General features: G+C 47.9%; 1 protein-coding gene across 2 annotated transcripts in view; it reads left to right on the top strand.

The window, feature by feature from the left end:
• The first annotated feature begins 13,945 nt into the window (after positions 1-13,945).
• Positions 13,946-27,262, top strand: part of SYNDIG1 (synapse differentiation inducing 1) — a 64,441-nt gene continuing 51,124 nt past the window's right edge. For both annotated transcript variants that reach the window (XR_012652437.1, XM_075042398.1), the window contains exon 1: positions 13,946-14,501. Coding sequence is in view for 1 of the 2 variants with exons in the window: in XM_075042398.1 (XP_074898499.1) it covers positions 14,022-14,501 (480 nt within the window). In the remaining variant the exon portion in view is untranslated. The remainder of the gene's footprint in view (positions 14,502-27,262) is intronic.

Genomic DNA, 27,262 nt, shown 5'->3' with positions numbered 1-27,262 from the left:
GGCAAAGAAAATAAAGTTCTGCAGACCCGCTGGGGCTTCCCCATCGCCTTGGGGAGTCGGTGTGTCAAGCTCCGTGTTCGCAGGTGTCTGTGTGGCTGGGGGAGACGTCCTGGGGTGCCTGTGGGTGCAGGGTTTGGGGGGGGGGGGCTGCCTGGTACCCTGGAAGGGGTGCTGAGCTCTGGTGGGTGGCAAGCAGCAGAGACCCCCCCCTAGCTGGGAGGAAGGCCCAGGAAGGAGGAGGAGATGGGGGGGGCAAAGAGGGGAGAATTTCGCCATCCCCCCCCCCCCCCCCCATTCCCCGGGGGGGGTTGTGCGTGTTTTACACAGCAGGGGATGCAAGGCTGCTCCTGCTGCAGGAGGAAAGTTGGCCGCGCTGCCACGCAGGGCTGGTTCTCCAGCCTCCCTCCCTCCCTCCCTCTCTCCCTCCTCCTCTTCCTCCTCCTCCTCCTCCTCCTCCTCCTCCTCCTCCTCCCCGCGAGTTGAGCGCACAGTGCAGCCCGGCGGTGCAGGAGGCGCAGCCCCACCGGTCTCTCACCCTTTTCCCGTCCCCCCCCCCCCCCCCCCACCTTGTCCCGGTCCTCCTCCTTCCCTCCCCACCACCACCAGCCTCCCTTCCTCATCTTCCTCCCCTTCCCCACCGCCGCCGGGATGCTGCCGGGCTCCGTGCCCGGGCGTTGAAACAGCCGCCGGGCCGGGAACCCCCCCCCCCCCCGGTGGGAGCATCGCGCTGCGGGTCACCTTGTAAAGAGGTGAGTGACCCCCCCCCCACACCCCCCCCCTCCATCCCATCTCACCCCATCCCATCCCATCCCATCCCATCCCATCCCATCCCAGCTCCTCCGGGGAGCCATGCACCAAATTCTACCCCCCCCCCCCCCATACCTCCATCCTCCGGGGGTGGCGGGGGACACACACACACACACAAACACGCGGTGGCTCCCGCAGCCGTTTCGTGGGAGGGATCTCCCCCCCCCCCACCCCCGTGGGAGGCTGAGCCCTGGGGAGTGCAGGGATTTTGCCCCCCCCCCCCCCCCCGGATCCAGCCCCCGGTGGGCAAGGGAGTTTGGAGGGGGGGACACGCACACCCGCAACGGTGTTTCCCCGGTGCCTTGCTGAGATCCAAAATTAGCATTGCACGAAGCTATTGGGGGGGGGGGGGATGTCAGGAGAAAGGGATCAGGGTTTTCCAGTGCCGTGGCCGAGGTTTGGATTGGGAGTACTGGAAACTGTGCGCGGGGGTCTTCCTTTTCCCTTCCTTTTCCCTTCCTTTTCCCCAGGAGGAATCCCCTCCAGTTGACTGTGGCAGAACAGCTTTTTCTCCAGCCCCCGGCCAACCTCGCCAGTCCCGGGCAGTTTCTGCTCTGGGAAGGGGGAGACAGACTGGTACGGGGGTGCAGAGCCTGAACTGGGAGGGGGGTGTCAGGGGGAATGGGCTCCTTGCAGCCACTTGCCCTCTCCCCTCACCACCCCGCACAAGAGGGGCCGGATTGAAATTTTTTTTTCCTTCCCAGCCTTTAGTTTGCGGGCAGGGAGAGCTAAGTTGGAGAGAGAGGGATGGTTAAGGCGAAGAGCCAGAAGTGGTCCCCGCCGTCCAGTGGCGGAGAGGGGTGACCTTGGGTAAGTCCCCCAGTGCCTGCCCCATCCTTCTGGGTCGGGTACCACTAAAGCATCCCGCAAGGGATGAAGGAAGAACCCTTCGGTAAGGAAGAGGCTGGCAAATGCATTGAGACTTTTCTGGAATTGGCACTGCAGGAGTGCAAGCCTTCCTGGAACAGGACTGGTCGTGCTCGATGGTCCAGAGCGCGCTGCCGGAGGAGAAGTGCAAGGGTCTCTGCGGGACTGGCGGTGGGTTTTGTGTCCCCCCCCATAAGAACATGGAGCTACCTAGTGGCAGGAGTTGCTCTGGAAAGCAATCTGTTGAACTGTGTCTGCAAAATAACTGGAGGGGAGGCTTCAGCCTCAGCGTGTAACGAGGGAGAAAGAAGCCAAAAAAAGCTCTAAACTTTCCAAGGAGATTAAATATTCAAATCACAAATAATTAGACATTAATCCCTCGTAAACAGGGCATTAACAGCAATTAAAAGATGCTTTGATATTCTTAAACCCGAGAAGAGGAGTTAACTGGTACTTTCAGGGGGATTATTGTGTATTATAAAATGCAGTCAGAGCAGAGAATGCACTTTTCTACATTCATGTATTTGAATGAGTTGCTCTTAATTATAATTAATGAGCTATCATCTTCAAAGTAGCTGCATTTAGATGCTCTCCGTATTAGTTTCAAATTACCTCGCTGAAAAGAATAAGCCACTTCTGATTTTACTGGCCAAGGTGACATTTTATTGGCAGTTTGGTAACTACAGGTCATGCCAGGGTGTACGGAGGATAAATGCATTTGTAGGAATTAAATGAAGTTTCCTTTTATTAAGTGGGCAAGCAGACGTCTCACACCACTGGTGCCGTGCGCTCTGGAATAAATCTCACACGCACAGGAAGGCTCTTCCTTATACAAATGCAGATGTAATGCAGTACTAGTGTATATAGGCACCACCACAACACATTTAACTTAGTGAAGGCTGCTTTCTGGATTTAAAATGCTTTCACTTCTGAGGGTAGTATCAGAGCAAAGATGCAACATAGTGGGATAAGGTTTTTTTGTCCTCCTCTCTACTGTAAATTCATATCTGCAGACGCTATAAATGCTTTTGTCCAGGTGAGTTTTTAATACTCCCTATGTGGTTATTAAGATTGCAGATTACATATTGGGACTTCCAAATTTTGTTTCCTTCACTTTGAAGACTGGGACTTTTTACAGGTTATTGTTTGTACAGTGCCATTGGGAAAAAAAAATCAAAAAGAATTGCAGAGGTTTAAAGAGGAGGAAAATACTCTGCGTGCTCAGTGACTTTGCGTTGACAAATGTGAATAGTGTCTGTGTGTGTGTGAGTGTGTATCTGCTCATGGCTGAATACACATCCTCTGGCTATCAAATCATGTTTCTGAATACTCTTTCTCTAGTAAAAGTTGGAAACTACTCTGAGCAATGAGATCACAGCAAAATGCTCCTCTTCAGATGTAAATGTCTGTGACCCTGAGGATTCAGGTGGAGCTGGTCCAACCTGTAGCACCTAGGAATCGAAAGATTTTGTGCTTTGAATTTGGTGTCATAATATCGGAAGAGTGACAAACTCTGGTTATTTTCATTGCACCAGCAAAGGCTGCATTTTAAAACAGTGGTGCAGTACATGAGAGGTATGAGTCCATGCATGCCTTTAGCACTCCTGGTTTTACACATGGCATCCCTGTAGTTGTCTATCTGGGTGTATGTATCTATACAAAACCTGAATGTGTAAAGTTCCCTCATTAACCATCCATCCAAATCCGTGCTGTAAAGTATTTCTGTCCTTAAGCTCTGACACTTCAGTTCACTGAGGCGTGAGAAGAATGAACTGACTGTTCACATCAAGTTGGTGTAATTCGAGCAGAGGTTTAATGGGGTTTATGTGCTTTGATTGGGTGCTCAGACCCCTTAAAAATCCCCAGGGAGACCAAAGATCTCCGAAATGCTGCTTGCAAATGGATTATTTGCTCAGAAGACAATCATGGCATAATCAAAGTGTTCAGATCCCTGAAGGGGGACCTGCCCATCCTAGGTCCCACAAGACAGCCAGCCTGCTGCCAGGTCCTGTAGGACAGCTGTGCTTCATGCAATGGGTGATCCCGTCCTCTCCCGGTGCGTGGTGTCCCCACGCCACCCAACCCACCTTCCAGCTCCTCTTCTTGCGCTCTCTGCAACAAAACGATCTCCCTTCTCCCCACTGCACGTGGCTTGCAAGATCACGGAGGCAATGTTGAGTGGAGACGCTGCCAGCCAAATGCCTGTGCCTCCCATATAGAAATCTCCTAGGTCCTATGTTCCTTTTCCTCCCAGACGGAAGAGGTTATAGGATTTTTCTTCAGGCTCTGGCGATGGGCAATGCCCTGAGTCTGATGGGCCCCATTATTCATTTCAACTCTGGTTTCTGCAGGGGGGGATGAGTATGGGCTTAAGAAAGGTCTGTAAAGTTCAATCTGCGCCCAGTGATGCTACTTTTCGGTGTTTCCCTGCCTGCCCTATCTGCCTCCAGCTACCAGTCTCACTCTGTCTAAATCACTTATTCTGTAAAGCTTTTGTCCCACAGCGTATTCCTGGCCCTGCAATTCTTCTAGAGCCTGATGAAGCAAGGCTGATTTTATTGCCCCAGCAGTGGCTGCTTAATCTAATCATCCTCACCCTGATGAACTGGCACTAGCAATTTTACAGTATCACAGAAGCGTTTTTCTAGCAAAGTGACTTACAACCCTGGGGTGCTTTGCTTGGGGCAGGAGATATGGAAACCTTCATTTTGCACCACCAGGCTGTCTTCCTGTTCTGTCCTCTTTTTATTTATCATTCCTGGCTCAGGAATATCTCAAATCCCAGCCTAGAGCTTAAGGTTGGTGCGTTACATGCAGAGCAAGTGTGAGGCAGGTGACTCGTCCTGCTTTGCTTCCTGCATGGAATGTGGAAAGGCGAGTAGAGGCAGATGAGGAGGGTCTGTGGGAGAACTGGGCTCTCTGGGGGCTTGGCTGACCATCAGGAGTGAGACTGGAGTTCGAGTAGGGCCAGTCCTGGAGCCACATCTAGGTGTTTCTGTCTGTGGGCCAGCCTGGCTACAAACACAAGTTAAGCAGGGATTTTAGATCCAAGGGAGGCACTGGAGTCAGCCTGGAGGCAGACCAAGAGGGCCAGGTGATGGTGTGATGTTGATATTCCTGGGCGACCCTCTCGGGGTTCGTTTAGATGCTCTGTTGTGTGCAGCAGGGACTCTGCAGGGTTCTACCAGGCAGAGCTTCAGGCAGCTGCTTCGAAGCTGGAGAATTTTAATTCTCTTGCAACACAAGGCATCGCTAAAATTAGGCAGAGGGTTTTGGCGGTAACTTAGTCCTTCCCAGACTTTTAAATCTAGATTGTCTCTCAGAAACTATCCAGACTCCAGGAACCAAGGAACCAAGAAGACGGAGGCATCGCATCTTTTCACCTGCGAACGCGGCTTGTCTGTCAAGTAAACACAGAGCAAAACAAGCAGTCCAGCTGTGCGCAGGTTTTCACTCGGCAAAACACAGGTCATGGTTAAATCCACAAAAGCAATAGTTCTGGCCCCAAACTTGGCATGATAAATGTGGGTCTGGGTCAAGTTTTCCCCAGAAGCTGGAGCAGCTCTTGGGCAGAGGCTGGGAGTGCTCTCCGCTCCATGCAGGAGAGTCAAGGGACTCACTTTGGAAGAAGTTTTTCTCCGTGAGGGCAATCTGAACAATTAAGGATGCAATTATACACCCCAGAGAACAGCTGTATTCTCTTGCTTCGAAAGTGAAAGGCAGCACAATTTTCTGCTCTTCCAGTTGGCAAACAGATCCTTCAGCCTGACCACGCTGCTGAAGGTAGTGACCTGAGCTATTTCATTATGTGTCCCTATATTTATTATGTCAGGAAGGTTAGTTTTATTGCACTGGACATAATTAGAAAAGCTTTTTGGGATGGATGGAGGGAGAAGAAATGTCATCTTAGCCTTCTGTTGGGAGACGTATGTCTTCTAAAGCAAGGATCACGCCTGGTGATTCAATCTCCCCAGTTTGAAATGCGGGTGGGGAGCCCAGTGGGGTATGAGGAGGCTGGATACCTTTGGGGTTGTCAAATGCCCTCATCCTGCAGTATTGGGGACCCTTTGAACAGCAGAGCTGCAAAGGACCCAGTGACACAAGCTGGTGCGAAGGCATCCTTTGCTGTGCATGCTACTGGATAGCCACCCTCAGAGTGGAGGGTACGTATTTGCAGCCAGGAGAGAAGAAGACATGAGAGAAGGATGTGTCAGGCATGTGCACAAAAAGCTTTGCTGATGTGGAGATGCCGAATTAGGACAGGATCCAGGTGTCTTATAGGTTTGCACTGAGCTCACCAGCCACTCGGTCGAGGCTGATTCATAACATTCATGTGTCCAGATGCAGTTAGGTAGCTGGTAATAGCTTTCTGACACCGAGCTTTCCCCGGTTGCGTTGGTGAAATGAATTTCTCGCTTAAAAAGGCACGGAGCCTGATTTTTGACTGCTTTCGCTTTTGCAAAGTAATTGCCCTAAGTTGTGCAGCTGGCAAAGTGTTTTTATACTGGAGCCTTCCACAACAGGCAGGGTTATTTACATTGCAGCCAGGTGCTGTTATTCAGGTCAGTTATTTATTAGCTGGAAAGTGCAGCTTTGTAGTCAAATGAAAAAAAGTTGTGAATTTGGACTGAAGTCAACGAAGAGTGGAGGCTGTCAAAATTAGTTGGGAAGGAAGATTGCTAGAAAAGCCTGAATGTGTAATTTTTTTATTGGAGGCAACTTGAGGCAAATCGAACTAAAAGCCAGTTCGTTCAATTAATAATAAATAAATGAAACATTACATTTCATTTTGGCTCAGGCAAGATGCTTCCATCTGCTCAAAAGGAAATATTTTGTTGCAGGGATAACATTCTGTGTTTTAGGTCAACACAAGGTAATTCCTCCTTTCTCCCTCCCGTTCTTTGGTTCAGCTAATGAATCGAGCCATCAATTATTCAGGCAGATCTAATATGCATATGGTAATTGTTTCCACATTTAAATATACCTCTGGACAGGCAATCAAGAGACCTGGATTTTTATTTCCAGCTCTGCTACGGTGTCTGACGTGACCTTGGGCATTTCACTGTACTCTGAGTCCCTCCTTTTCAGGGCAGGACAGGCCCATGTCTCACAGTGGATTTGCTGCATACTGGTAACACTAAAATAGCACGGAGGTCTTTTTACTTCCACTGTTAGCAATTAAACATTTAGCTATCACTAATGCATGCATTCCTAATTCTCCCAGTGTGAGTTAGTTGCATTGCCTTATGAAACTCCCTGTAGTTTACTTAATAGGTCAAAAGGAATTTCAGCTGCTGAAATAGCTGTGTTCCCTTAAAACAAAACCCATTTTTAATGAGCATAGCTAAATCAAAGAAGAAAAATACAAGTGGGAAAAGTTTTTTTCTTCTTTTCCTTAAATATTTCACTTTGTAATCAGCTCTCCAGATCCATACACTGCCTGCGATTTCTCTCAAGCAAAGGGTCCACATGTGTTGCAATTTCTAGATGTTTGAAATACCTTAAACCATGTTGAAGCCTATTGCATTATGCATTAACAACTCCCTCATACCTGAAAGAAAGCTCGCACCAGGAAACCCGCAGCCTCCAAACCCCTCACAACGTGATTTTTGTCAGGCTGCAGCTCTCATCATTTGGCTTGCCTGCTCTTCAAGAAAGCTTTCTCCCCTCTACCTTCTGCGTGCTGGCAGTGGGGGAACCAGCATCAAACCCAGGGGCACTTTGTTGATTCTGGTAGTCGTGAGACTGCACCACTTTCTGCTGGTGGCACAGCCCTGCGAAGGGTGGTTAGTGTCCCTTCTTGCCGTGCTGGCGTTAGGTTTAGAGTCACTGGGAAGTTGTGGGAGCAGTGAATGTCTTGTTGGGAGCGTGGGAGACAGGTGGGAATCTGTTAGGAGCAGAAAAATTTGGATCATAGGGTAATAACTCAAGCAGAAGGAACCTCAGGAGGTCTCTAGTCCAATCTCATGCTCAAAGCAGGGTCAGCTATGGGGTCACACCAGGTTGCTCAGAGCTTCATCCAGTTGGGTCTTAAAAACCTCCAAGGATGGAGACTGCACAACCTCCTTGGGCAACCTTTTCCAACGCTTGACTGTCTTCACGGGGAAAAGACTTCCCCTTATATCCAAGACCCCCATGCAGAGGCAGGTGAGCTCTTTGAGCCCTTTCTCCTGGCTGATGCTTTGCAAGATCTGCAGGGAATGGCAGCAGGTATGGCCATAAGCCTCGATACTGCCTTCAGCCTCACCATGGCTTGCCTTCATCTCCAAGTTTTCCTGCCGATAAACCAGGCCTTTGGGCTGGTGATGTCTGGTCTGCCCGGATAAATGTCTTTCTGATCCGTTGTGAGGAAAGGGCTGGGGCTTTCCAGTTGTAGCCTGGTATTTCAGAGGTAACTGAATTGCTCATTTGCACAGGACTTTTGGTACCCGGCAGGGCTCTCCAGAAGGCTGAAACACCCTGAGATGGTGCTAGAACTGTGTGAAGGGGAGAGCCCCTCGGAGGCAGGAGGACAACAGCATCCCGCCGGGTCACAGAAGAGCGAAGGAATTTTGGGACGGTGGGCAGCAGCAAAGCTGGCTTCTGCTCCTTGCCTGCCAGAGCCCGGGGCAGAGCGTTTAGCTGTTCTCTCCTTGCCCTCTCTCCATTTTGCCTTTCTCTGCCTCACACCCTTTGCTTAATTAGTTTGTCAGCCACTGTCATCATAGCAGGAGTCTGCAGAACACCCAGCAGAGCGTAGCTCTCATTGCAGCTACCGTAGCTGGGCTCTGCTGTAACACAAGTGATAGCTTAATAAACCACGGCATTGCAGACTAAATATCTTGGCACTGGTTGCAGCTTCTTATTAAAATAAGAAAGAGAGAGGAAAAAAAGAAATGCAAGGAATTGGAAAGAATGACGGTTATAATAATTAATGGCTTCACTTTTAGTAGCAGAGACCTGGGTAAAAATGTCTAATCCTCAAGGTAAAAATTAGACTGAAGTTTGATCTACTATTTATCAATAGCTTGAACTTGGTTTTCCCTTCTGGTTCCAGCCTCAGGTCTCAAAATGCAGAATTATTTCTGGTCAGCCTGAGTACCAGTGAGAGATCTGTGGGGAGAAATTCAAACTGTGTGAAGACAAATGAAACCTGAATCAAACCAGCTAAATTAACTCTGCATCTTGGAGCAGACTGAACAGCTCTCTTATTTAAAGGGCTCTGATGAGTTTCATTTTCCTGCCAGCATCATCCTGAAACCTCACTGCGATCCTAGGTAATGAGAGTGGCTCTTTTTCACTTTTGAGTGTTGGCTCCCTGCAGAGAAGGCATCCTCCAGTTGCCTCAGGTGGTCTATCAGAGATTGTCTGCTCAGTCGCGCTGCCATCCGCCATCCTCTGGGCTGCAGTTTGACCTGGAAACCGGGGCAATCTTAATTTTAGGACCTGCCTGTGAGTCGCAGACATGTGAGCCTGGCATGGGTCGGGTCAGTGAAAGCCCTTAATGAAAGGATGGTGATTAAATCCACCTCCGAGGAGTCCCTGCAGGCAGGATACAGGCTCTGAGCCATTGCACAAACACTTGCTGCCTTTTGCCCCTAAAGCGTCGCTCCTGGCCACGTGCCACTGTCCGTTCCTCCTCCACCTGAACCTGAGGGACTCATTTCACCTGCTTCCCTCATCTGAAGGTTAGTATTCAGCTGAGAGGCTGTCCCTGTATTTTACAGGCGTATTGTTACTCCAAAGGGAGACCGAGCCCACCGGTCCTGTGCACCTTGCATAACTGCAATTAATTTCTCCCGAGAAACATCCTCGGGCGTCTGCAGTAGGTGAAATGAAGTCCAGCCTTTGAGTCTAACTCTCCTACCAACACCGAGGTAGCAGCAGGTTACAAAGGCCTTGGAAATCTGATTTAACTCCCTTCAGCCAGTGGCTGAGAGGAGAAAAGCCCAGGGGAGGTTCTCTTTTATCCATGAGGATGTGAAATTTCATTTGTGGCTGACAATGCTCTTAATCCTGCCTTTTTATTGATGAAGAACCTCTGGGTACCTCAACTGTTTCTCAGTTTCCCTAGACAGCAATTGACCTTGTTTCAGCTATGCATCAAAATGCACTGGCAATCAAGGTGCTATTGATTTAAACCTAATGGCCAGCCACTCAGGAATTTCACCCGGAAAAGAAAAATCAATGCCACCTTATTCTTATTATTTTTTTTTCCTGTTAAGATATTATAATGAAAAGGCATAAGAGTCTTGCCAGCTCCTTACCATTAAGCAATACACTTGCAGGGCTGAGAACGTCGGGTCAGGCTCTGGTAAGGTAGCTAGCCAGCTACAGATTGAAATGACTCTAGGGTTAAACAATTTTCCTTGATTGCATGCTGCCATCCGCGTCTCTCTCTGCTGACCTTCCCGGAGGCATGCGAGCTGCACTGGTGTGTGGGACTCCAGAGAGAATGTCTTGAGCAATGCATTAGCCCTATTAGTGGAAGAGCTCTGTGTGGGAAGGATGCTCCCTGTCTTGTCCTTGTCTCATTTTGGATGTTTTCTTCCTCCCCTCCCTCATCCCAAGGGGAAAGTGTCATTCAGAATCTGCAAGATTGGTTTACAAGACTGGTTTAAATGCACGGCAGGTAAGCACTGGCTGGATAGATGCTTAGATCCATGGTAGGACCGAGCAACACCACAGGCTCCCTCCTATCTAGTAAGTGAGGCATGCCAGGATCCGTATTGTCACCCATAGGCTGAATAGTCCAACATCGACTGTATCCATGCTGCTAAACTCTCTTACCTGCCAAAACAAGGTGGTTTTCCCCTCTTGGCTTCTCAGAAGCATGCATGGCACTTATTTACTGCAGTGTAGGTATTGGCTGGGAGAGGGCACAGGCTGAATCCAGGCGATGGCGTGTGCTAACACTTTGCTGGCGTGGGTGATTAGGGAGGATGATTGAGCCTGTAACGTAGTTGTTCTCAGTTCCTTGGGATGGTAGAGATACAAGCCATAGAGGACCAAAGCCGCCATGAGCAGTCCTGGTTTAAGTCTTTTGCAGAATCTTCTCTGTCAGCACTCCAAACACTTTGGAGCCAAATCACCTTTTGAAATGGTGTTGACTCTTGGGCCTCCTTTTAATCAGCCAAAGGGAATTGGCTCCTGCATCGCATAAACTGATGAACATTGAGGAGCAAGGGATGGTGTGGGGCAGTCCTGACTCCTGACACATCGACATCCCAGTGACGTTCTGAAGTGCTCCTGGGTCTCAGGTCACTTAGGCATACGAAAGCATTTTCCCCTGTGGCCTCTGCTTACTTTTCTCCTCTTGTTGCTGAGGTGTGTGAGAAGAACTGAGGGACGGTTTTCATCTCCCATGATTTTGGAGCATCCCCATGCAAGTCAACTTTAAAGAGATGGGAGTGACCCTTCCTCATAATCCATCCCTTTCAAGATGTACGCCTAAAACTGCATGAGGAACGTGAACCGGTCTGCATACCAGCTACCTCTGGTGTCACTGTGCCTGTAAAGCCTCGTTTTCACCCATTCAAAGCAAGCATTTTCCATGAAGGTGGTACAGCTGTCAGAGGAACACCTAGAGTGAGACCTGCATTTCCAGAGCCAAGCCTTATCTGGATGATAGGCGAGTGCAGAGACAACGTGAAGGGAATCTGACAGCGCAGCTCAAAGGCATGCGATAAAGCTGCCTTAAAATCGCGTTTTCCCGAGTGCTGCTCAAGCCAGACAATACCCGTTTGTTGGAATGATGTGACCACATGGATGTGCAAGGCCTGACCCACGCTTTGCTGCAGCCATTGATGCAGTGACCAACTATTGACCTCTTCATCCATTTTTTCTGGGAGGCGACCTGTTTGATTTGTGCACCTTCTTCCAATTTCTACTACATCTGTGGCATATTTCCGCTGACCGTTTCAGTTTTGTTGGATGAAACGTCAGGGCTAAGAAGTTTTGTGAGATGCTTCACAGTTTTGGGTGAAGTCTCTCTGCCTTCAGTGGGGTTGATGGTTGGTGTCACGTATCAGGGAGCCTTGCACATTTTTCAAGCCAGCTCAGGGAGAACTGAGCAAAGTCTCCTGACAAATTCCTCTTCAATTGCTGAGTTTTTCTCAGCTTCTGCCTGTGGTGATGTACATTCATTTTGTTTCTTTGGGAGGGGCGGGATGAAGGAGGGGAAGGTTTGTAGGCAAGCTATTGGAGGCACAGCAGAACGATCTCCTAAGCAAGGGGTCCCACCCAAGCTGGGTAAAGCAGCGCGTGTTCCTCAACTGAGGCTGTGTCTAGGTCCCACCCAGCCTCTGAAACCTCCTAAACAGCAAAATTGGGACAGCTTAGTGGCCCACAAAAGCAGTGAATGGAAGATTGTTGTTCTGCAAGCACCAGTCCTACGGCAAATGTCAACACGTTGGCCTCCCCACCTACTCTCGCCTGCTGAATTTCGCTTGCTTCCTCCAAAAGCAGCTCCACCTCACACCAATAGATGTTACGGCATGGTCCTCTGTTTGTTTAGCACAGGCATGGTTGCATATGGAAATGAGTTTTCCTCGGAACGGCAGGGCACCTGCTCTCAGTCTTATCTGCTGCAAAGGGATTGAGGGCTTTGGGACTAATCTTTTGGTGAAACTGAGTCCAAGTTTCCAAGCTAATCTGCAAATTGGTTTAATTTTGCCAGCAGGTTCCCCAGGTTTGGGGCTGAAAGCCATGTAGTGTAAATTCCACGGGATCCCACCGTGGTGTATTTTCACTTGAGTAGCTTTCCTGCCAGTTCACTTAGGACAAGCACTGAACTATTTGCCAACACAATAAAATGGATTTTCTATGCGTTAAACCAAGTGCTGTGAATGCAAACATTGCAGCATACTTAGTTAAGCTCTCTTGTATGTTAAACTTCTTTTGTAGTGTAGGAACAGAAGACCAGCTCTTAGCAATGGTTTAAATATTTCTTGCAAGCCAAAAGGGAGACTGCAGATGTTTGAAGTCTGGAGTTATTTAGAGGAAATAAAATTAGGCTTTTGCTAGCCATTGCTCTGTTAGAGGATCTGTGATATAAAAGGAAAATAGAGAGAAAGCATCAAGTAAAAATAATACGTATGTATGTGTGTTTGTATGTGTAACTTGTTTTCCTCCAGGCAGCACACTGGGGACAGGTAATCTTACCTTAAGAATTTGGCCTTAGAGGATCTAAAATGAAGCTCTTTGAAACCAGAAGCATTTCTGTGATTTCTATAGTCAGGCCCAGAAAAAAACCCTGGGCTCATTGTTGCTGTGGCGGATACATCCATATTTCAAAAAGCCTTTTTCCTTTGGCTGCACCTAAGCAAAACTGGTGTCCTGGTGAGAAAGTGTCTGGGCTGGGAAAAAAAGTCCTTTTTAGCCTTCTGAACTTTCCCTTTGATTTCTCATGCCTTAGTGCAACCCACACAAAACAGAGCCAGGCTGGTGGGCTGGTGAGGCAGAGGATGGCTGTTGTTCCTGGGCAAAAGGAGACAACCAGCTCCTGGGGCTCAAGCGACTGTGCCTCCACGTCTTCCAGGTGAATTTGGATGGGGACGGTCACGCTGGCGAGCCCCATCATAGTCCTTCGATCTGTCGCCCCAGGGCTACCTCAGTGGCATCGGAAGAAGTAGGGCACCCAGAGCAACACAGGAGATTTGAGACCCCGTCCAAAGGAGTTTTAATTCCACAGGGTCAGAGCTGATCTTGCCTTTGGGTGGTGTTTTTTCAGTTGATTTGAAGAGTGCTGCCTGCTTCTTTTCCTTCAGCTGGGTTTGTGAACGGTAATAATGCGCTTGCCAAGGGTGAAGGGTGGCTGCAGAGACTGACAGCTGAACGCAGCAGCTGCCTGCCCTTCGCAATTGCAGAGTTCTGAGAACTGGAGATGATTCTTTTATCTCTGGGGTCCCCCCACCCATGTCTCTTATCAGAATGTTCAGAGGAAAGGCACATTGTCCCCGGAATGACAGTGGCGTACCTGTGGGAGGATGGAGGAGGCATCACAGCCCTTCTCTGATGGGGCCCACCATTACCAAGACATCTCAGCAAGTCCTTTGTCACCACACATTGTCATCTGCTCCTATTCACCCCATGGATTTGGGGTGGGGGTTCTTTGCCTCTCCAAGTGGGATATATTTGGAGAGCTAGCGCAGGGTGTGCCCCTATGTGGGGCTGTATTTCCTCATGAGGTCATACCGAAGACCAGCTGATTTGGGTGCCTTGGTATGTTATTCATTGCCTTTGTCCTCACCTCGGTATCTGTTTCCTTTTTTCATCAGGAAAATGGGAGCCACTGCCCCAGCGTGACCTGCCTCTGGGGTACAACCAAATAAAGACCACCCCTCCCACTCCCTCAGACACCTCCCAGTATGGATGGCTTGGTTGAGCAGAACAGCGTGCTAATGCACAATAAGATCGCTGAAGCCGGGAAAAGGAATGGTTTAATTAATACAAGGAACTTAGTGGCAGAGAGCCGAGATGGTCTGGTCTCTGTGTACCCGACCCCCCAGTACCAGACCCACCGAGCGGGCAGCCTTTCCTCTCCGAGCTGCCTAGAGAACGGCAGGAACGACCCCGTCCAGCAGCTCCTGGACCCCAACATGCTGCAGCAGACGGTGGAGTCTCACTACCGGCCCAACATCATCCTCTACTCGGAGAACGTGCTGCGCTCGTGGGGCGAGAGCATCGGCTCGGAGTGCTGTGAAACTACCTTCATCGAGGACCGCTCTCCCACCAAAGATAGCCTGGAGTACCCGGACAGCAAGTTCATCGATCTCTCGGCGGATGACATCAAGATTCACACTCTGTCCTATGATGTGGAGGAGGAAGAGGATTTCCAGGAGCTAGAGGTGAGGTGTCATTTGGGATACGTGGGGAAGGCTGTGGGGAGGAGGGCGTATTTGGGGTTAAGTGTAGAGCCTCCAAGATCTGGTCTGCAGGGGATCTCCTGCTTTGGAAGCTGGTCTGTATGGGATCAGCTGTATCTCTCCTCTGGCCAGGACAGTGAGCGATCGCTCACCTTTATTTGCTGGGTAAAGCCCCAACTCTGTGGATGCTAATGGCAAAATTCCCACTGGCCCTAGCGGAGATCAGCATTTCCTTCCTGCCTCTGAATGGGCTGGTCAGAAACTGAAGAAGACCCATGTGCTTAAATGCTTATATGAGCATCTGTCCACGTACATGGACCTTGTCTTACTCAGCAGGCCAACATCATCTCTTTCTTTCTCCTGACTTGAGCTAGGCATAAAGCAGATTGTTTTGCATGCTGGCTCAAGCATGAAACATTTCTGTCTCTGAATGCACACAAAATCAGAAGTCTTTGGGCTTCAAGCTGCAATGAATCGCATGTCTCTGAAATAAAAGATTTTTTTCTGATGGAGCGAAACACTTCATTAGATCCCAAATGCAATGTTTTCTTTTAGGTTCCTGTGCTTCACTGATTGCTCACAATAAAGTAAGATACATTTTGTTCTTCAAATGGGGCAGACCATGGAAATCAGCTTCATTCTTTCTTAAATGATGCATTTTTACTTTAAAAGATTGTTTTGGCTTTGGCTGAAACCAGCTGCCCAAGTGCGGCACAGATTTGTGTTTGCCAGTATCTGTGGGAATGGAGGGTGTGCATAATGCTGCTAATGCTGCTGATCCCAAAACTTTCTCCAGTGTTGGTCACAGACTCCTAACCTAGCAAAGACCATTTGGCTGTCTGGAGCAAAGCCATAGCTTCAACTCAAATGTCCAAGTTGAGCTTGAGAGACTATTTGCTCGTGTTTCTCTGTTGCAGGAGTTTTCTCCACCGAGACCTAACAAGTCCTAAAACTTCTATTTTCACCTCCTATAATACCAGTGTCTCACCCTGTGATCAGCACAGGGGCAACCCAACAAGAGCCTGACTTCTCGTTGATTCTCTTTTCTCTCTGTATTGATAAGGTAGGAAGAGAGAGGCATTTTTCCCAGTGTGTGCCAGAAATGCAGTATTCAATGCCTCCGCAGGGAGACAAAAAGGTTCTCTCTGAGGCATATGAGGGTGTTACCTCAAATCACACCCTTCTACAGCATTTCAAAATTGGCTGTGGGAAGTCTCGTTTTCTTAATCAAAACAAATTCCCTAGCTGCTGCCTTTTTGCCCTACTTTCTGTCATGCAGTAGTGATACAAGTGACTGCAGCAGGCATGTAATTGCCTAATGGTGTTATTGACACATCTGGCCTGACATTTAGGCAGGAAAATAAAAGTCTCCCTCTTCTCAATCCAAATCCAGCAAGACCTTCTTTAGCCAACTGTTGGAGAATAGGCTAAAAAAGGCTGGGAAAATAAGCAGGACAAAGAAAAGATGTTTTATACCAAAAATCTTTTCCCTTTTATTGGTGGGATTTTTCAGGTGCCTTTGCAATGTAGGGCCCTTGATCCGGGTGTCTCTTCAAAGTGGTACTGTAGGAGCTTGATCAGCTTTTCATAGAGGACATTTGTTTCTAGAAAACCACCTGTAAAACAAGGTCTGAGGAAAGTGACTTCACCCTTTCCCCTCCCCAGATCTCAAGGGGAGAAAGGAAAGAGTCTTTGCAAATTTTAGTGCCATGCTGTGACAGCGTGTGCATCATTTTCCCTGGATCCTCTTTCTTGCTGACCTATTTCCCTGGACTGTAGCCTCCTGAGGTCATACGCGTCCCTTCTTAGATGGGTGTACTGCATCTCGCACCACGGATTTCCAGCCTCACTTAACCCTGTGGGATGTTACTGTGCTAATAAATGGAGAGGTGTACGGGCAGCCATCCTGACCTACACGTACAAAGTGCTCAGAAGAGGATGACGTTCACAAAGTACACACCCATGCATCTTCCTCTCTTCTGTATCGGGGTTTCTCCTCTGCCAGGAGAATGGAGCAAGAGAGGGGAAAATGAGGCAAGGTCTGGGGAAGGAACTGCCTGACTGGAAACACATGAGTTGCTAGAACTGCGAGAAACATCTGCTTTTAGCCCAGTATCAGCCTCCATCGCTGTGCTACTTGGCCAACCCAGTGCAGCGCTGTGATTTTTCACACTTCCCCATGAACCAAATGACCAATCTGCTGAGCAGCTGCACTCAGCGTGGGGAGTAACTTCCATCCCAGGAAAGTCCAAATTCTGTGGATGCAGCCGGTTGTGCAGAAAGATGGGGAGGAGAGGGATTTTCATTTGACAGCAGAAGACCAGCAAAAAAAGGTGACTGCTGTGTTGTGCTCTTCTAGTTCCCATGTGGCCAGATGCTGTATCTGTGTGGCCAGATGCATGAGGGCCTCCTGGGCTTGCCTAGTACAGAGGTTCATTAGAGACATTCACGTGTTGAGACTCCAGGAATGGAAAAGAAGTATTTGAGGACAGCAGTCCCTGAGTAGGGGAATGAACCATGCCAGATTGTTAACTACATAAAAATGTGCCTATCTGTCCAAATGAGAAAAACAGCACCTGAATCACACAGCACGAGTCTGGCCCACTAGAAAGCGTTTGTTTTTTTTTTTTCCCCCACCAGTTACTGACAGAAGCAAATGCTTTTTTTAAATTACTCATAGACCCAAAGTGGGGTGGAAAGAGTTAGTACCAGGACTGGGAGCAGAAGTTAAACGGAGAACAATGAGAGAGAGTGATACAGCAGAGGTGCAAGGTTTTGCTTCCCCACTGTGAGAACCTTAAAGGATTTGATTCAGCCATCGAGGATGCACAGCACGTTGCTGAGTATCTTGCCACATTGACTGTCATGCCACAGCTCGTCAAGGGATGGGAGCTGCATAGTATAAGAGCAGATCAGGGCTCAGTTCTTGTAAGGGTTTTTTGTTGTAACATATCTGCTTTGGCACTTCTGGGAGAAAACTCTAAAAATAGCCTCTTTTTGCAAACATTAGCAAAGAGGGGAGCTTTGTGCAGAAGAGCTGTTGCCTCTTGAAAACTGAGGGCTACCGCCTGTTCTCCATGTGTCAGGGCAAGGCAAGTGGATTCCCAATTCAGGCATCTCAATAAGATGCCTTCTGGGAGACAGAACAACCCTGGACTTGCCAGTCATTTCTCTTCCCCCGCGTCTCTGGCACTGCCCATCTTATTGCAGAGGGCCTGCCTAGGGGGTTTCAGGACTGGGTATTTAGTTTCTTAGAAACGCAGAAAAATCTAACTCATCCCTTTGTAGTGACGCCCTCCATGCAATACTTGCAGGAGTCCAGGGACACATGCAGAAAATAGCATTACTGCCGGTCAGTGTTTCTGCCAGGGTGTTGTTTTTGAAGAAAGTTGGGCTCTTGGTAACCAGAAAGGTTGTTCTCTTGCAGAAAATTTTGCCACAGAGAAAGTTTCTGGGAAAAAAAGCCAGCTATTTTGACTGACAGCGATTTGGTTTGGGTTTGAAGAGCTGACCCAGCCAGGCTGCAGCAGTTGCTGCTCTGTTACCTGTCGTCCCCTTCAGGATGGGTCTATCCAGCCCAGCAATGTCTCTGACAAGTTCCCTAGAAGGAGGCACGTTCTTCCCTCCCCAAGCCCGGGGACTCTGAAGAACCTGGGAGATGTAGCAGAGGAGCAGGAGACATCCTAAACAGGGGTCCTGCACATCACTGCAACAACGTGGCCATGTTTAACTTATTTTTTTTTACTAGCAGCGTTTCTCAGGTCCTGGAGTAATGTTATTCAGACTGTCTGCAAAAATCATAATTGTCTGGAGGGAAAAACATTTCTGAAACAGCTTTCATTAGCATATACAGCCCTACTTTGCTCCAGCAATTACCAGGCATGAAAGCAGAAAGCTGCGTATTCTGTCAAAGCTTTAAACTTCTTTCTTCAGTGCCCATCCCTGAAATCAAATGATTCCCTATTTAGGTGTCTCTGGAATGCTTATAAATATCTTATGAGTTCTTTACGCCACAACTAATGGACAGACAACTTGTCAAATGTGGCGGCAGTGAAATATTACGTGAGTTGCTAGCTGAAATACCCTCCTGTTAAGAGTTCATGTGTAAATGCAGTGCCATCTTTTATCCAGAAACATCATTTGTCATATTACACTCCTGCTAGTTTTCCTCCTAACCCCTAGATAGATGGCTTATTTAGAGAAACCCAAGCTATTGATGGCAGCAAATTGAATTATTCATATGTGTCGCATAAAAGAATACATCTGAGCTCTCCCTTAAAACCCATTTTCTTTTTCCCAGCAATGTCTGAAACGGTCTCTAAAAATGAAATAAATAGAGTGTTCTGGGGAGTGAAAGAAGAAAGGCAATGTAGTGCTTTCAAGCTAAACCTTCCTTCTTTTTTTCCCCTACAAATTGCTGGATGCTGCTGTGAAACTCATCCCTTGGACGTGAGCATGAAAGTATAGAGACGGAAGGTGGATCCTAAGCCATGTCCTGTTCCATCTAACCCCTCTCCTCAACATTCCCAAGCATACGGGGGCATTTGGGCTCTTAGACCCATCCAAGTTTATGGATTGTGTTCGTTTCTTTTGGGTACTCAGGTGGGATGCCAGTGGAGAAGAACTCTGGCAGGACTGCACAAATCTGACTGGCAAAATGGTGGCAGATGCATTTCAATGTAAATAAATGGAAACCAGTACATTTATGGAAAAATAATTGAATTCATTTGAACTCAAGGCTGAGCTTGTAACTGTGAGCTGCAAGTCAGGAAAGGGACCGTGGAGAAATCATTGTCAGTGGTGTGAAGTCCCACAGAACAGTGTGCAGGGCAAACCAATAAGTTAACAAAATGTTGGGTATCTTAAAGAGAGCTGTTGAGAACAAGACAGAGTGCTGGCAGCATTTTGCCGCCGTATTAAAGCTCGGTGCAATCCACTTTCTTAAGCAGGGTGGGTGATTGTGGTCCCCACTTCTTAAGGACATTGCGGAGATACAAAAGGGAAAAGAAAATGGTCAAGTGGAAGTAGCAGCCTCCTTACCAGGAGCGGTGGAAAAGGTTGGGACTTTCTGTTTTGTAGAGGAGGTGGGCAAGGGTTGTATGGGCTGGTTGCACAAGATCATGAAGGTGAAGGACGAGGTGAATGCAGACCCACCGTTCACCAACCTGCAATATTAGAAGCAGGGGACACTTGAGGGAGCTAGTAAGAGATTGGCTTAACACGGATAACAGAAAATCGTTGTTCGCACATGGGATAGTGAACACTTAGTGACTTGCTGCCAGAAGAGGTTATGGCAGATCAGCAAGTGCAAAAGGGATTAGACAGATTCATGGGTGAGGAATCCATAAACAGATATTAAAAGGAAATGGCAAAGCTTTTCTTTCTAATACCTCTTACACAACAGTTGTGGGTGCTGAGGGAGCACAAGGGATGAACTGCAAACTGTCCTGGTTTATGTCATCTTCCACTGCTGCTGTCAGAGGTTGAGCTTGGGCCTCAATGGGCCATTGGTCTGACCCCATAGGACACACTTTATGTTCCTGGATTCCTTCACAGGCACATTATTAACAGGTTATAAGAGTGATTACACTTCATTTGCATTTGATTTATTTTTCTCCCTTAAAGGAGAAGCCACTGGAGTCTGGACATACTGAGCCCTGCCAAGGGATATTAACCTTTATTAGCCAGCCCTAGGTGAAGGGAGCACAGCTGAGAAGTCACCTTCAGCAGTCTCCAAGTGCCCTCCTATGAATCTTCTTAAGAGCAGCCAGGGCCCAGAGCAGTTCTTTTTCTCATCATCACTCCCCTGAGTTTGCAGACCGACACTATGCAGTGACGTCCCCACGGGTCTGGATGAGCTGCACGCTGTCGTTTGCAGAAGGTGGGGGTGAGGCCCCCTTCTTTAAGAACTGCACCACAGAGGATGCTGCGGCAGCTCTGAAGCAAAAAGAGGACAATCGTGAAGGGCCGCTCCACCTGCCCCAGCTTGAGCGGTGTACTGCTACCCTCCTTGCTGAAGTTGGCTCGGTGAATCTCCCAACCTTCCTCGACAAGCAGCGTCGAGACCATCTGCCCTGCAGGGATGACCTGCTTCGCTCCTCCTGGCAGGGACCTCTGTGTCTGCAGACTGTGGAGGTCTTCGTCTCCCCGAGCGGCAGCCCGCAAGCGACGCCCCGTGCCACGAAGAAGAACGTCGACGAAGTGCATCGCATTCTCCACAGCTGAGAGCGGGAGCTGCTGAGAGCCGCTCCTCCGTGGTGGCTGCTGGCCCACCTGCAAAGTCCTCACACGTGCCTTCCCCGTGAATTCAAAGGGTTGTTGGGAGCCCCTGCCACTCACACAAAGATTAGGGATATTTGCTTTATGGCTGTGATTACTGCTCTTCCAAAGAAAGAGTGTGATTTAGGAGACTGTGGCAGCTGGATCTGTTTATTGCTGTCTGCAGTAATCGCCTTCCTGTGGCAATGTGTTGAATGCAAGTTACTGATGAGCTATAGGCAGACTGGCTGTGGGTGTCTAGAAAACGTTACAAGGGAGATGATCAAAATCCAGGGGGACAGGAAGAAGAATGGGCTTGGACAGCTGCATCCAAGTGTTTTTTTTTCCCCTGGTATGTTTTGGTTTTGCAAGGTTACATATGAAAAGCTTTCCAAGCAAGGAGAGACCTCTGTGAGCCCATTTCTGCAAGGCTGGCTGCTCGACCGACAAAACAATTTAGACTGGGAGTTGGGGAAACAAGAAGAGTTAGATCAGGTCAGGGTTAGTGGGTTATGGATCATTTAAATACCTTTAAAATTGAAGGGGAGCAACTGCAAAACTCAAAATGGTCAAAAGAAAGAAATAAACAGGCAAAGTAAAATAAATAAATAATACACCACCAGGACAAAGAATCCATGATGGCAACAGGTTTTAGAGACATCACCTCTTAAGTAAGCATCAGCCAGCTGCTGCTCAGTGACAAGTGAAGTGTGTTGAGGCAGAGCACTGATAAACTACAGCCCTTGATGGGAGAGCTACCATCCAGCATGCTGCCTTCGACATCTGCTGCATTTAGGTGAACTCAGACTACTTGCAGAAGAGCAAAGGGATGCAGAGCGCTGCTCAGAATAGGGCATCATGTTTAACTGCATTACTGAAACAGGCGTATTGTGGAGGGAAACAGAGCACATATTATCTTATAGTTGCATCATGTGTTGGTCTTTGTCAAAACCAGACCACTGGACCATCTGGGTTTGAAGCAGATCCCACAGGGCCACACCAGAAATTAGTTTTGCATGCAGTGTGTGCGTGTTGCTGAACAGGTTGCTCTGAAGGAAAAGAGGAGTAGTACCAAAAGGGCTGTTTGCTGAGTATCCATCAAAAGTTGCTGGGAGCTGTGGTTCACAGCAGACCTCGTTGTCTGACTTCTACCTAGTTTTAATACTGGAAGGGACTATGTGACCATCAAGTCCAGCCTCCGGTATGTCGCAGGGAGCCCACAGCAGGCGGTCTGCAGAGCCTCTGTTCACTCGTAATGTCTCGTCTGAGGTAAAGCACATAGCTTTTAGAGATAGCTAGCCGCGATTTAAGAAAGGGCTTCGTGTAATAGAAAACCCATTACAACTGCAGAAAAGTGTTCATCACCACCTCTGTTAAAAATCTACACCTTGTGTCTGCTCTTCATCTGTTCCGCTTTCAGTCGCTGGGCTTTCTTCTGCTTTTCTGCCAAATGAAAGAGCTGTCTCTGATCAGAAATTATCTACTCATGCAGGCACTTACAGACTGTGATGAAAATGCATCTTAAATTTATCTTACAAGTGAAGTTGGCTTCCCTACTTTCTTCGCGTGTAGGTCATTTTCTGCGGCATGACGCATGTACCTGCCTTCCGATTCCTGATTTCTCCAACATACTTGGGAAATGCTGGTACCAGAACTGGACCCGTTATGTATGTGTCTGTAGTACCGTACCTCTCCTTCCCTCTCCGTGGATCACGTTCGTTCCTCCTCTGGTGCATCACAGAGGAGGTTTATTTTCAGCTTGCTCTTGGCAGAACGCCCTGGTCTAGAGGTCCTTCTTGGGGTCGCTGCCTGGCGAAACAGTCGCGTTCAGCTCTGTCTACAACCAGCCTTCCTCTGTGCCCGGTGATTCCTGCTCCCAAGTCATGCTCCTTTGAGGAATGGGGTGTCTACATGACTCAGTATCCCATCTTAAACATCCTCTTCTCTCTCCCCTCCCTTCTGCACTCATTTGCTGAGGAAGCATCACTATCAACCGAAACAGCTAGCTGAATTTCACAGACTAAAATTCGTCGATGTTTCAGCTTCATGCTATCGTTCTGCAGGGTGGCTACGTTTGTGGTTGTGTCCAAGGCTCACTTCTTGCGCAGGTCATTTGGGAAGTGTCAGAAGCAGCCCACTTGAATGCAAAGGTCAAGATTTCCCGTTGAACTGTCTAGCACCCAAATTCCAGCTGCTGCAAAATTCCATGCCCCCTGGGGCTGGGAAGCAGACACCTCCCTTCTCCCAACAAAGTTCTTTTCTCCTCTTCATCCTTTGTCACATCCACAGTTTCTGCAGAAATCTGGTTTATGTCCTGCCCACATCGCCTGTGCCTAACGCATTTTAGGGCTGTGGAGGTGCCCACCATTGAAAAATGGGGGTAAACAAGACAAAGAGCTTGTGGCGGGGGTCCCATTACTGGGGGGAAATGGGAGGAGTGGGATGGGACCTGACAGGGAAGGGAAGGAAAAAAAGGGAAGAAGGGAAGGGAAGGGAAGGGAAGGGAAGGGAAGGGAAGGGAAGGGAAGGGAAGGGAAGGGAAGGGAAGGGAAGGGAAGGGAAGGGAAGGGAAGGGAAGGGAAGGGAAGGGAAGGGAAGGGAAAAGGGAAAGGAAAGGAAGGGAAAGGAAAGGAAAGGAAAGGAAAGGAAAGGAAAGGAAAGGAAAGGAAAGGAAAGGAAAGGAAAGGAAAGGAAAGGAAAGGAAAGGAAAGGAAAGGAAAGGAAAGGAAAGGAAAGGAAAGGAAAGGAAAGGAAAGGAAAGGAAAGGAAAGGAAAGGAAAGGAAAGGAAAGGAAAGGAAAGGAAAGGAAAGGAAAGGAAAGGAAAGGAAAGGAAAAATTGCTGCTTGCTTTCTTTGTCATTCACTGTAATCAACATTCATCTGGGCAGGGTGCTGTGCTTTCTGCAGGAATCCATGCTTTGGGGAGATGTCCTCTGAGGCCTCATCTCCTGGTAACTCCAGTCTTGCCTGCACTCCTGTCACCTCTTCCTTATAACAGCCACAAAATGGCTGGTGGATAAACTGAGACTGAGATTGCTTTATCCTGCGCTGTCTTCTCAGCTGAACTCTGAGAGTGTTGGCAAGGGACATGCAGCAGTAGTCAGTGAGGATGAGGATGGTTGTTGTCATTGTAATAACTGCTTTTTCTACAAAGGCTCCATTGGAAGCAGGAAATCCCCACTGCGTGCTCAGTAATTTCAGAGATGTGTCACTTCTGTTACAGGACCATTTGCACAGGTATCCTTTCTCACAGCAGCACCTCGCATGGGCTACAGAAAGCGCAGATCACATGGCAAGGGGAAGGGCTGTGGACCTTGCTGAGATTACATTTTTCACGTTAAAACACAAAGATGTGTGTCCAAGCCAGAGCCTGCCTTGCAGTGGAAAGGCTCTGCCTTCTGTAAATATTCTCTGTGCGTTGCGGTTAGAAGTGGTTGTGCAGTTGCAGTGGAAGCTGCTGGAGCCAGATGTCATGTCTGAAAAGGGGTGAATCCCTCCACGTCCCAAAGAGACTGTCAGCTGCTGCTGTTCCTTGACACCCTGTGATCCTCCTGTCTCTTGTCACTTTTGTGATTGCAGCTGCATCAGCATGTATTTTGCCTTGTTTCTTCCTAAGATATTTCTAGCATCATGAAGATAGCGATATCGTCTGACTGACAGGATAGAGGAGTTCTGTTCAAAGAGGATAACTCAACTGTGTTTTCACCAGCTCAGTAAAAAGCCTGGAGTAACTGGGATTTGTTAGGAGACTAACTTTAAGGGATGTTTTCTCTGGTGATGACAGAATATCTCAACCGAGAAAGGGCTGCTCTTTGCCAGGTATTTTTTTTTAATGGTTGCACAAGTTCTATTTTGATTGCTTCTTGTTTGGTTGGAGGATGCACTGGTGGTACACCTGTAGAAAGAAAAACCTGACAGTCTGATATTTCAAATTGTTTAAACTCATCTAGCTTAACACTAAACAAAGAAAAGTTTGTCTGTGCAGTCTTGCTCACCACCCAAACCTTGAAAATTAATTAGTTATGCTATTCCCTAACTTCTGCAGGAGTTAAAAGCTTTCAGTCAGATTAGTGAAATTATGATGTAATTGTGAAAAGTTCCATGTAAATTTATAAAGAGACTGTTAAACATGAAAGGAACAGTGCTGTGGACAAGAATATTAGTGATTATCCAGGATTAGTCTGCTAACCCAAAGCAACTGTAATTGGTGAAAGTAATTCTGACTACTCAGCACCCCTGATGTCCAGCTCCTCCAGTGTCAGGGTGCAGCTCTTGCAGAACCAGGAAAAAGTGAAGACAGCCAGCTAGGTAGCCAAATTGTCAAAAGCTTCCCCATGTCAGAAAGGTTTCTGGATAGGGAAGATCTCTTGGTAGGCTCAGGACTGGGTATCGTGTTGTAAGAGAGAGAACATTGGGGAGGAAAGTTTGCTTGGAGAAATGAGTGTTTCGCTGGCAGGGGTAAGAGGTACCTTTTGCTGTTGGATTTCTTTTTGTGATTTATGACTTTTTTTTTTCTTTCACCCTTCTGGTTCATATCTGGACTACATGAATTATGACAGAATTATTCTGTCACTCTTGGTGATTGAGAGTCAGGTCATCTGATCCAGTGTGTACAATGGGGACTTTGCCCATCAAAATGGCATTCACAGTGTAATTCTACTATTCAGTTAGTATGAGCCTATAGAGACTTAATCTTCCCCAGTAAGGTTTTTTATAGACTTATAGAATCATTTAGGTTGGAAAAGACCTTTAAGATCAAGTCCAACCATTAACCTAACACTGCCAAGTCCACCACTAAACCATGTCCCTAAGCACCACATCTACATGTCTTTTAAATACCTCCAGAGATGGTGACTCAACTGCTTTCCTGGGCAGCCTGTTCCAATGCTTGACAACCCTTTCACATTAGCATAACTAAGAAAACTTCTGCAATTATCCTCTTGCAACCTAACAGCCACCTCTCTGGTCATGGAAGCCCTCTGAGATGTCACGACACCACCACCCTGAGTATGGTTAGTCCCTTTGGAAAGCAGCGTAACCGGTGATTTTCTGGTTCAGCACTTGATCAAAGTTATCTAGAGAATCTTTGCCCCATTTTATCTTCATCTGCAAGAAAAGGCAATTTGAAGTATCAGATAGATACAATGCCTGCACACTACTAAGCTAATAACTGGGAAATCAAAAGCATTTTTGTTTTTGTATCTTACCTGTCATGTAGTTCAGGAAAGGGCACTGTTTCAAGAGACAGTTTCAGCAATGTTGTGGATTTCCTCCCTCTCCCTCTCTTCGCTTACTCTTGAAATGAAAGACTATTGGTATTAAAAATTACTTACATGGTCTTTTCTGAAAATGAAAGCAGAAAGGGAAGTCACCAAGCTCAAACACAGTACACCAGCATCAGCAGGTGTCCCTTCAGAAGCGGGATTTTTTTGAGTTTGTGCCAAATGGAGCTTTGTCACTTCTGCTGAGGCATCCAGACTCCTGACACAGGCTGGGGTGCTCTACGTGCTGGTGTTCACGTGCACCACCTAATCTCGGTGCATGGGACCTGCCTGGTCCCCCCCACCTATCCCTCCCAGGCCCCTCTGGTCTGTGGCAGGTGCTTGGCAGCAATATCTGTCGAAGCAGACTCTCCACGTCAGCAAGCGATGGGCCATGTCATCTGGTGGGTTCCCCAAATGGATCAGCTTGGGAGGCAATCCCTTTGCCCAGGGCCAAGTCTTTGAAATATCGTGAGGCTGCCAGCATTTCCTAGGTCCTCCTCAGTCATGGCTCACTAGTGGCATGTTTAGAAACTTACCTTCTTGCCCATGGGTTTATTTTCCTGTCTTGCACACTTATTCAGGAGTTTCTCATTTAGAGCTCACTGATAGAGCAATGTTACTTTAGCAGTTTTGGCTCAAAGGTCAAAAGCTCCTGAACAGGCTTCTAAGTTTCTAAGAGGGACACAAAACCTGTGCCCAAAAGGGTACATTTCTAAACGTGACACAGATGTCTGCCTTTCAGTGAGATTTTGCACAGCATTTCTCCTACAAGCAGTGAAGAATAAGCAGCTACAAAAGGGTTTTTTTAGAAGATTTTTGGCCACCTCATCTCAGGATGGAGGTGCTCCCAGGGTGAGTTAAAAAGCTTTGCAGGACCCTCTTTGCACCAAAGCTGTAACTCCGAAGCCTGGAATAACCACAGCCTCGGTGCCTGTTGTTGCATATGGACTCCCTGCAGGTGAGGAGGATGCTCTGCTGGAGAATTTTACTCAGCAGTGGGCAAGTCAGGTCCCCTGTGGACCAGTCCTAGCATTCACCGTGAAAGAAAGTTTTGCTCGGTCAGGGTTGCTGCAGCTTGACCATGGGTCATCTAAGAAACGTGCCTGGGCAGGTGCTTCTGCCTACACACTGTAAATCTGGCAGCATCCCATTGCTCCTGGAGCAACTCATGCTTTTTTTCTCCTTCAGCTTTTGCTACCTTGGTTCCTCACGCTTAGGTTT

This window comes from Buteo buteo, chromosome 12, assembly GCF_964188355.1.
Source record: "Buteo buteo chromosome 12, bButBut1.hap1.1, whole genome shotgun sequence".
In the NCBI taxonomy this organism is placed as follows: Eukaryota; Metazoa; Chordata; class Aves; order Accipitriformes; family Accipitridae; genus Buteo; species Buteo buteo.
Note: the sequence above shows the minus strand (reverse complement) of the source record. Positions and strands in the feature narration are given on the sequence as shown.